Genomic DNA, 11521 nt, shown 5'->3' on the forward strand with positions numbered 1-11521 from the left:
TGTAGTTGTGGTTGCCCTTTTGCTATGAAAAGAATGGAAGCGGATGAGATTTGTACAGAGTTAGAGGAATGAAGAACACTAATCTGGGAGGCAAAAACATGGGCAAGAACCTTAAAAGGTAGTAAGTCTTCAAGAGAAGTGATGGTTCCTGAAGAGAAGAGAAACATAGATATATTATGTATATTGTCAATTGCCACAGAATACTAAAAAATAGTTGGTGGTCAGGAATTGAATGAAAAGAATATTATGTAAGAGATGAGCTTGCAAAAGAAGTGGAAAAATGGAGCAGTGGCAGATAATTAAGGAATAAGGGGTCAGGAATGGGAGTAATAAGAGTCTGAGGAATGAACCTGAAGCTAATTTGTCTTTTTCTCTTTCCTCCATTTTGTGATCTATAAATGCTACTAAAAGTTACAACAAAAGAAGTGGATGCAGCGTAATCCATATGGGCTCTCACACCTGCTCCATTATTCAAAAGACCATGACTGATCTTTTATCTCAGTGTTACTTTCCTGCAGTAACTGCCATCCCTCAATTCCATAACATCCCAAAATCTATCCATCTCTGCCTTGAAAATATTCAACACCTGAGCCTCCACAGCCTTGTGTACAGAATTCTAATAATCCCAGTCAATTCACATTCACCTCTGACTGGCCAACCCTTTATTTTGGGTATATGACCCTGATTTTAGACACTCGGGCCAGGGGAAATATCCTTGCATCTACCCTGTCAAGCTCCTAAGAAATTTATGCATTTCAATGAAACCACTCTCATTCTTCCAAACTCTACGCCCCACTTGCTTAACTTTTTCCACACTGTACAATATGTCATCCCAGGAGTTAATATGATGCACTGTCACTGCAAGTGTATCCTTCCTCATTTGGGGCACTAGATCTGTACACAATATTCCAAATATAGTCTCACCTGAACAAATAAAGATGAAAATACAGGGCAGGAGTAGGACACTTGGATCCTCAAGTCTGCTCCATCATTCAATATAATCTTGGCTGATCTGACTGTCACCTCAACTCTGTATTCCCATTTACCCTGGCAACCTTTCATCCTTTTGCTTATCGAGTGCCTATTTATTTTTAATTTTAAAATACTCAGATTCTGCTTCCACTGCTTTTTGAGAAAGAGAATTCCAAATATTCACTAGACTCTGAGAGAAAAATAATTCACCTCAAGTCTGTCTTAAATCTGCATCCTCTTATTTTTAAACAGTGTCCCCTAGTTCTGAATTCTCCCACAAAAACAAACATCCTCTCCACATCCACCCTATCAACATGCCTCAGGATCTTACATTCCAATCTAGTCCCTTCTCAGTCTTCTAAATTCCAGTGGATACAACTCTAGCCTGTTTATCCTTTCCTCATAAGACAGCCTACCAGTCCATATGTGTTAGTCTAGTAAAGTTTCTCTGAACTGCTTCCAACACAGTAGCTTACTTCCATAAGAAGACCAATGTAGTACATAGTGCTCCATATGTGGTCTCACCAATACTCTACATAACTGAAGCACAACCTCCCCACTGTTGAATTCAATTCCTCTTCCCATAAAGTATAACATTATGCTAGCTTTCTTAATTACTTGCAGTTACTTGTCTCATGCAAATCATGCCCCAGGAAACCCACATGCCTTTGGATTTCCTTACCATTTAGATAAAACACTTCTTTATTTTTTCTGCCAAAACTGGACAATTTTACATTTTCCTATATCATGCTTCATTTGCCAGATCATTGCCACTCACTTAACCCATCTACATCTCTGTGTAGCCTCCATAGGTCCTCTTCAAATCTCGCTTTCTTACCTATCTTTGTGTCAACAGCAAATTTAGCAACCATACTTTCGGTGCCTTTAGCCAAGTTATTTCTAAAAACTGTACAAGTTTGGGGCCCTAACACTGATTCCTGTAGCACACTACTTATTACTTGCAGAAAGCAAGAAAAATTAAATATAAAAGGTGAAGCTGGTGCAAGGGAAAAGGGATTGTATTGGAACAAGTGACTAAGCAATGGGAATTGTGGAATTACTGTCTGAATTTATTGAAATCAGTATTCAGCCCAGCAGGTCTATTAAGAGCATAAGTGGTTTGCCAACATTACTTTGGTTTTATATTAAGATCATAGGACATAGGAGCAAAATTAGGCCATTCGGCCCATTGTCTGCTCCGCCATTCGATCATGGCTAATTTTATTCCCTTTCAACCCCATTCTCCTGCCTTCTTCTCATAACCTTTGACAACCTTACTAATCAAGAACCTATCAACCTCCGCTTTAAATATACCCAATGACTTGGCCTCCACAGCTGTCTGTGGCAATGAATTCCACAGATTCACCTACTCTAGCTAAAGAAATTCCTTCTCACTTCTGTTTTAAAGGGACGTCCTTCTATTCTGACGCTGTGCCCTCTGGTCCTAGACTCTCCCACTACTGGAAACATCCTCTTCACGTCCACTCTATCCAGACCTTTCAATATTCTGTAGATTTCAATGAGATCCCCCTCATCCTTCTAAACTCCAGCGAGTACAGGCCCAGAGCCATCAAACATTCCTCATACATTAACCCTTTCATTCCTGGGATCATTCGCGTAAACGTCCTCTGGACCCTCTCCAACGCCAGCGCATCCTTCCTCAGATATGGGGCCATAAACTGCTCACAATACTCCAAATGTGGTCTGACCAATGCCTTATAAAGCCTCAGCATTACATCCTTGCTTTTATATTCTAGTCCTCTTGAAATGAATGCTAATGTTGCATTTGCCTTCCTGACTACCGACTCAACCCACAAGTTAACCTTTAGGGAATCCTGCACTAGGACTCCCAAGCCCCTTTGCACCTCCGATTTCTGAATTTGCTCCCCATTTAGAGGATAGTCTACACCTTTATTCCTTCTACCAAAGTGCATGACCGTAAACTTCCCTCCGCTGTATTCTATCTGCCACTTCTTTGCCCATTCTCCCAACCTGTCCAAGTCCTTCTGCAGACTCCCTGCTTCAACACTACCTGCCCCTCCACCTATCTTTGTATCATCTGCAAACTTGACCACAAAGCCATCAATTCCATCATCCAGATCATTAACATATAACGTGAAAAGTAGTGGACCCAACACCAACCCCTGAGGAGCACCACTAGTTACCGGCAGCCATTAAATGTTACTATGTAATTCTCCACCATATCTCTTTCAGGGATGCTCATCATGAAAAAATATCTGCTTATCTCAGCAAATGAATTTTCATTTGCCATATCTTCAATTTTTCCCATTTTTTGAAAGGTTACTGACCTGATGTCAAACTCTCTTTTGCAGATCATATATAACCCATTGGTTAATGTCCAATATTGTCTGCTTTTACTTCGTATTTCTAGGATCTGCAGTATTTGCTTTCATCTCTGTTGTTAGTTTTTATATTTTATCTTCCATGCCAAAAAAGTCTCTATCCTTTTGTAACAAAATCCTTATAAGATTATATATAGATATGTCAAACCAGACTCTGTCAGCAATTTTACTTGTTTTAGTCGTTTCTCCTTTTCATATTCTTTTTCACAACATTTGTTTTCCTTTTGTACCATTCTTCTGCCATTGTCTCTTTTGTTTTCCTTTCCAATTTGCCATTTTATTCATTTTGTTTTCACCCTATCCATTAGTTTCAACCCTTTCTAAGCAACAATTGCTCCTACAGCAAAGACACTGGTCTCAGTTTTGTTTGTGTAAGATTGCCTGTGATACATGGATCACCTCAAAGGCAGAATGTCTTCAGTTGGGGCTACCAAGTAGGCTGTGACAGATACCACTGGAGTAAGAATAAGTACAAAATTGCACGGGATCAGATAAAAGAGAATACACAAAGATCGGAGAGAGATATGATACATGCATGTAAATACATGAAGCATGGTAAATGAGGTTAGTAAAATGCAGCTGCAAATAGCCACATGGCTTTATGATGTTGTGGCACAACAGGATAGGATTGGGTAATAAACATTTCTACACATAAGGAGTTCAGAAAAGATGGATCCAGAATGGAAAGGAGGTGAAGTGGCAATATTGATTGCGGGGAATATTGAAAAACCGAAGGAGGACATACTTAAATGATCAAGAACAGAAATTAACTGATTAGAGTTAAGAATAATAGAAATGTCATTTCACTTCTGAGCCATCAACTAGTGGAAATGGTATATAAATTGGTAGGATATTTACAGTGTAGTGAAAATAGGCCAAATATAGAAAAATAAAGAGGAAATGAAAATGAAATAAAGGCAAAGACAAAATATCCTCAGAAGTTCTCAAAAGGCATATAAATAGGGTAAAATGGAAGGATAGAAAATTCAGAAATACAAATAAAAATACTAAATAATTACTTTGTCCTCCAGAGAAGATGCTGCTGAAATCACGGTAAAGGTGGAACTGTATGAAATATTGGATTGGCTACTAAAAATCGATAATGGAGTGGTATGGGAAAAGCTGACTGCACTTAAGGTGGATAAGTCACCAGGTATGGGAAGAGGCTGAGGCCTGCTTCGGCAACAAAAAAGGGTGGCCAGCTCAACAAGGGTGCTTACAAGGCTGCCCTCCAGTTAGATGCCTCCTTTTAAGTTTTTCTTTGTTCGTGTTCATTTCACCCCCCACTCCCACGGCTGATATTTTCAGACCCAGTTATTGATTTTTATGATCAAACCACGCATCTACCCCCAACAATTGACACCTGGCCAAAATTACACTCCACTATGTCCTTTCCATAATGGGATCCCAGCCAATCAACATAATATTCTTCCCCCACCCCCCCGATCCTCTCCCATGATGCTGCTCCCACCCATGATTTTCTCAGCCTGCAATCTTTCATATTTCCATCTTATTCCTTCTCTACTATCCTCTCATCCCATTAGCCCAAGATCCTTCCCTTTCCCACAATCCTTCCCATCCCCTTAATACTTGTAGTTCCACCAATCCTCTTCCCTCCCCGCCAATATTCTGGCCCCTTCAAGTGCCCGATCCATTTTGTAAATTTTTTTTTCAATTCAACATCTGTGTAAAGATACCATGCCAACTGAGATAGTGAACCTATTGTTCCATCCTCCAGTTTCAGCATCTATCAGGTTCATTGAACTAATGGTCATTAGGCTGTGGACCAGATATTTGAGTCCTGACTGATTTATGAGATCACACAGCCTCCCTTCTCCTTGAAGGGGTTCTTGTCCTCAGGGATTCCCTTTACCAAAGGATCTTCTGCAGACTGTGATTCAATGTAATCCTTCAGTTCCTCCGCACACTTGGATACCTGAAATAGTTCAATGCCAAACCATTAATGCCAAAAGGTAAGTGGAAGTCTTTATAGAAGTTAAACAGAATAACAATGGTATATAGGGAGAATTAGCAACCTATGGCTCAGACGGTAGTACTCTTCTTGCGTCTAAGCAGAAAATCAAGCTAACACTTCACACCAGTACTGGGTGAGTGCTACACCGTCAGAGGGTGTAATCTTTTTGAACTATCTACCTGGATGTAAAAGATCCTGTAACAATGTTTTGCATAAGGACAGGAAAGTATTTTCTGGTGTCCCTCTCAATGTTTTAGAGTCAATCAATGCCACTAAAACAAATCATATGGCCATTTTCACATTGTTATTGGTAGGAAGATGTAGTGTAAAATCTGAGGACCTTCAGATGTTCCCTTCTCTCCTGTTGCTGTGAGAGTGATGGTTACAGCCAGTGAATACAACATGGGCTTTGCTGGCACTGCTTCTGACTGCTAGGGTGGTGTGGTTTAACTGATGTGCTATATATTCCAGCAATTTCTATTTTTATTTTCAATTTCCTGTAAACTGACTACGTGTACTGTAAGGGAGAAAGAAAAACACCCATCAGGCCCATAATTAAGAAGCTTCATTCAAATTCTCTGTTCTCCCATGGATATTGGTCATGGAACAGTCCTTATTACACAAGATTAGAGTTAGGTGTGACATTTGATCTATTGATACAGCATATGTTATTAATATGCTTCAAATTTCAATTAGTTTCTCACATTGTCGATTTTTAATCAGATTTCATTAATAGTTCTGGGAAACTTGCTGTTTGGAAATGCTGAAATGAATCTTACAGGAGTTTAGCTCTAACTCCACAAAACAGCAACAGAAAATTCAAGAACTGACATTGCAGTAGTCCGAAATCATAAACAGGAGCTCCTACCAGCATCCTCTCTAAGGCAATTCTTTCTTAAGTTGCTCTATCTCCATTTTCAAACGGTCCTTTGTCGGTTAAGTCTTCCATCCCGGGCTTTATATTTGTCTTAAAAACAATAGAAAACTTCCGTTCACCATATTGTAAAAACAATTGCAGTTTTTAAACTACAGAACTACAGATTTGCAAAAAAAAAAGCAGAAGTCTGTCAATGCAAACGAGCAGAGAGTGCAGTAAATAGAAGATATTGGAAGCGATGGGCTCACCAGTCGCGGGGTAGATTTAACTTATTCACTGGCGAACAATGTCCTCCTGCCGCAGTCACGGACAGTGATCCGGCAACCTGTTATCGGCTTCTTCAAGAGAAGCCCACCATAACTTCACCTGTAATTTCTTAAATTGCAAACTTTAAAAAACTTATTTATTAGTTGGAAGGGGAGAAAATCCTTTCTCGCCAAGCATATTGTTCTAGAGTTGCCGACGCAGCTTCCAAAGGAAATATTTTTTTTAACAAAAATGTACGTCCTTTGGTCCGTCAGCTTTCCTGTCAGCTTTCCTGTACCCAATCCTGTCCCATTTTGAGCCAAGACTGTTATTGCACAATATTCCATGTGACTACTTTTGCCTGCAACTGAGCAACATCAGTTACCACGCTTCACCCGTTCACACACATGCACTTTAAACCTCTCAGTTTCTCTTGTATTCCCTCTTGGTCAGATCCCACCCAATACTTGCAGTAAAGAAATCTTTAAAAATGAAAATAAAACTGCAGATGCTATAAATCTGACATTAAAAAAATGGAAAATGCTGGAAACGCTCAACAGGTTAGGCAGCATCTGTGGTAAGAGAGACAAAGTTACCTTTCAAGTCCAAGATGCTTCATCCACAGAGGCTGCCTGATTTGGTGAGTGCTTCCAAGGTCCAACAGTGCTTTTGTTTATTCTCTGACTTAGCAACACTTTACTCACAGTTGGTAACAGTTCTCGCACCATGGTGCCCTAGGACCAATGTCTTTGTCAGGAATGTGGTACGTGCTTGGAGAGGGATCAAAATAAAGTGGTGGGATTAGAAGAAAAATGAAACGATATGATAAGGGATCAGTGGGAGTAGAAAGGTTTTAAAAAGAAAAAATGGAAGTTTCAAATTAAACATGATAAGCAGAAAGTTTAAAGTGATATTGTTGAATGCACCGAGTAGTTTGGGATGTGTACTTAAGTAAAAAATGTCAATGTACATCAGACTCGCAGAATTTGCCAGGAATTCTTCTGAGCCCTTGTTGATCTTGAGTGGATGCTTCAGATGGAAACATACTGAATGAAATTTGACAAGGCCCAGCATTGAGATCTTAACCCCTTCAAAAACATATTGATAGATTGTTATGCTACACCCACAGGCAAAACCAGCTGACAAAGCTGTCAAACCGCCTGAATGTTCATTTATGTCTCAATTTTCACAGACATTCAAAAAGCCATGTAAAAAAATTGAATTAGAAACTCCCTCCAGTGGCAGAATAGGTAGCCACATGTTTAAGGTGAATGGGAAAAGAGTTGTTGTGATCAGGAATGCATTGACTGAAAGGGCAGTGTAAGTAAATTCATCAATAACCTTCAAAGGGAATTACATAAACACTTTGTGGGTGAAAAATTGTCCATAGGGAAAGAGCAGGTGAGCAAGAATAGTGGTATTTCTCTGCCAAAGAGCTTGAACAGACACAATGGGTTGAATAGCCTCCTTTTACTCGATTATTCAGGCTTAGAATCAGAATCAGGTTTATTATCATCAACATATGTCGTGAAATTGTTGTTTTGTGGCAGCAGTACAATCCAAGACATAAGGACATAAAAATTACTATAAGTTACAAAAATAAATAAATAGTGCAAAAAAGGAATAATGAGGTAGTGTTCATAGGTTCACGGTCCATTCAGAAATCTGATGGCAGAGGGGACGAAGCTGTTCCTGAAATGTTGAGTGTGGGTCTTCAGGCTCCTGTACCTCCTCCCCAATGGTAGTAACGTGAAGAGGGCATGTCCCAGGTGGTGAGGGTCCTTAATGATGGATGCCGCCTTCTTTAGACACCACCTCTTGAAGATGTCCTGGATGGCAGGCAAGGTTGTACCCGTGATGGAGTTGGCTGATCCTCTTTTGATCCTGCTCATTGGAGCCTCCATACCAGGTGATGATGTAACCAGTCAGAACGCTCTCCACTGTACATTTGCAAGAAATTTGCAAGAGTCTTTGATGACATACCAAATCTCCTCAAACTCCTAACAAAGTAGAGCCGCTGGCATGCCTTCTACGTGATTGAATCAACATGTTGGTCCCAAGACAGATTCCCTGAGATGTTGACGCCCAGGAACTTGAAGCTGCTCACCCTTTCCATCACTGATCCCTCAATAAGGACTGGTGTGTGTTCTCCCGACTTCCCTTTTCTGAAGCCCACTATCAGTTCCTTGGTCTTGCTGACGTTGTGTGCGAGGTTGTTTTTGTGACACCACTCAACCAGCCGATCTATCTCACTCCCTGTACACCACCTCATCGCCATCTGAGATTCTGCTGACTACAGTGGTCGGCAAATGTATAGAACTTATACCTGGAACATGGAAATCAATCACTTTCCACACCATGTTATACGCTCTAAATCACTTCATGCAAAGCAGTCCATATAGTTTCAGAAGACATCACTGTGGATTGTCTTGGAACTCAGTGGAGTTCCTCCAGTGCCTTTGTGTTGCTCCAGATTCCAGTATCTGCGGTCTCTTGTGCCTCCACTGTGGATTAAATACGTTCTTCTCTAAATTATATCAGTGACTTCAAAGGGGTTGTTGAGTTATCAGAGATTATGAGGTAAAAGCCAGAAGAAGGTGCAGTAGAGAATAAACTCTTCTGGTTCAAAAATATAGGGAAACACAATCGGTAGGATAAATACATTTTGGAGGGATCAAGTTTTGTGGGGAACAAACAAAAAAAGTGGAGTTGATGCCAAGATCAGGCCAGCCATAGTTTTATTGAAAGGGAAGCTGACTCCTGCTTCCATTTGTAATGTTCTGAGAACATGAATTGAATAATGAAGCAGGAGAGAAGTGATCATTTATAAGTAACAACTTACATTATGAAGGGAGATTTCACAGGTGATTTGGAAATATAAATTAGGAGTAGAAGTAGGCCATTTGGCTCTTCGAGCCTGCACTGTCATTAGATCTGATCATGTCTGATCATTAAAATACAGTACCCTGGTCCTGCTGTCTCCCATATCCTTTGGTCTCTTTTGCCTTTAAAACTATATCTAACTCCTTCCTGTCTACTTTTAACAATTTGGCCTCAGCTGTGATAGACAATTTCACATGCTCACAACTGTATTGGATATAGTTGTTGGAGGGGGGGGGGGTGGTGGTTGGCCTTGCAGAGGTAAACAGCAGCACAACTGAGTTCACAGCACCACAGAGGACCTTACTGCACAGAAGGGAGGAATAAGATTGGAAGAGGTACAGTGTTAGGGAACTGCCTCACTGGGGGACAGGTAGATGTTTCTGTGGCCGCAAATGAAATACAAGTACAGTATGTTGTTCCCTGGTTCTAGGGTCAAATATGTCTCGAGTGGCAGCAGGATGTTCTGAAGGGGGACAGTGAACAACCAGCAGTCATGGTTCATATTGGTAGGTAGGAGTGGGGATGAGATCCTGCAACATGAACTTAGGGAGCTCGGTAGCCATTTAAAGAGCAGGACCTCAAAGGTTGTAACCTCTGGATTGCTTCCAGTGCCACAAGCATAGGAACAGAGTACAGGTCAGATGAATGCATGAAAGAACGGTTGGTGCAGGGGGGATGAGCTTTTGATTTCTGAATCATCAGGACCATTTCTGGGAAAGGAAGGACCTGTACAAAAGGGGCAGTTTGCACCTAAGTTGGAATGGGACCAAAATCTTTTTGTGGAGGTTTGCTTGTGCTATTGGGGAAGGTTTAAAACGAGTTGGCAGGGGAAAGTGGCGCAGAGTAGATGTTCAGGTGGGGAGATACAGTCACCTGGAGGAGAGAAAGTTAGTAAGGTCAGCAGGCAGAGCAGGAGGGTAAATGCACATGGGGAATACAAAACTAAATTCAATCTATTTTAATGGAAATAGTCTAACAAGTAAGGTAGTTGAACAAATTTTTAATACACATGGGACTATGATATTGTTACCATCACTGGGATATGGTTGAAAGGTGGGCAGGACTGGCAATTCAATATCCCGGGGTACAGAATTTTCAGGTGAGATAGAGAGGTATGTAAAAGAAGCAGTGGTATTGCAGTGTTAGTCAATGACTGTATTACTTCAGTATTGAGGAAGAATATCCTAGAAAGCTCCTAAAATGAGGCCATATGGGTAGAGATTGGGAACACAAAGGGTGTTGTCACTTTGTTGTGGGTGTATTACAGACTACCCAACAGTCAGCAGGAGATGGAGAAACTGATATGCAGGCAAATAGCAGAGAGATATGATAAAAATAGAGTTATGGTACTCAGGGATTTCAACTTCCTGAATATTAGCTGGGATTGCCTTAGCGTAAAAAAGGCTTATAGCGAATGGAAATTTTGAGGTGTGTCTAGGAGAGCTTTTTATACAGTATGTAGAGAGACCAATGAAGGAAGGAGCATTACTGGACTTTGTCTTGTAATGTACCTGGTCAAGTGGAGGGAGTGTCAGTTGAGGAAGCAGTCTGGAGATAGTGACCATAACTTTGTATATTTCAAAGTGGTTATAGAAGAAGATAAGGATAGACCAGAGGCAGAGGACTTAAATTGGGGAAAGGCCAAATTCATTAAAATAAGGGAGAATCTGCAAAGGTCGACTGGGAGCATCTATGTGCAGTTAAGTCTACATGGGAAGCATTCAACGCAGAAGTAACAAGAGTCGGGGCCATCATGTTCCTTTAAAGGTGAAAGCCAAGGGTAACAAGTACAGAGAACCCAAGGTATTGAAAGATATCGAGGGTTGGATAAAGAGTAAAAAGGAAACATTTAGCAGGTACAGAGAACTAAAGAAAGGGGAGAACCGTCAAGAGTATAAAATGTGTAGGGAGACACTTAAAAAAGAAATTACGGAAGAAAAGAGGGGTCATGAAATATCACTGGCATAAAGGATTAAGGTAATTCCAAAGGTGTTTTATACATATTTTAAATGATAACCAGGGAAAAAGTAGGACACATTAGGGGAAACAGGGGCAATCTGTGCATGGAGCCAGAAGGTACAGGTGATATCCTAAATGAATGTTTTTCATTGATATTCACTAAGGAAATGGATTTTATTGCTGGAGAACTCAGTGAAGGGAAGGAGAAATTCTACTGCAACTCTCCATAAATAAACGGGAGGAACT

At 40.6% G+C, this 11521-nt stretch overlaps 1 protein-coding gene across 1 annotated transcript; it reads right to left on the bottom strand.

The window, feature by feature from the left end:
- Nucleotides 1-543: 543 nt before the first annotated feature.
- LOC127570959 (guanine nucleotide-binding protein G(T) subunit gamma-T1-like) lies at nucleotides 544-7161 on the bottom strand. The gene is given in 4 exon segments (XM_052016927.1): nucleotides 544-5271; nucleotides 6179-6195; nucleotides 6198-6237; nucleotides 7138-7161. Coding segments are annotated over 4 exon segments (207 nt in total). The 3' UTR covers nucleotides 544-5145.
- Between the last annotated feature and the right edge of the window lie 4360 nt (nucleotides 7162-11521).

This window comes from Pristis pectinata, chromosome 5, assembly GCF_009764475.1.
Source record: "Pristis pectinata isolate sPriPec2 chromosome 5, sPriPec2.1.pri, whole genome shotgun sequence".
Classification (NCBI taxonomy): Eukaryota; Metazoa; Chordata; class Chondrichthyes; order Rhinopristiformes; family Pristidae; genus Pristis; species Pristis pectinata.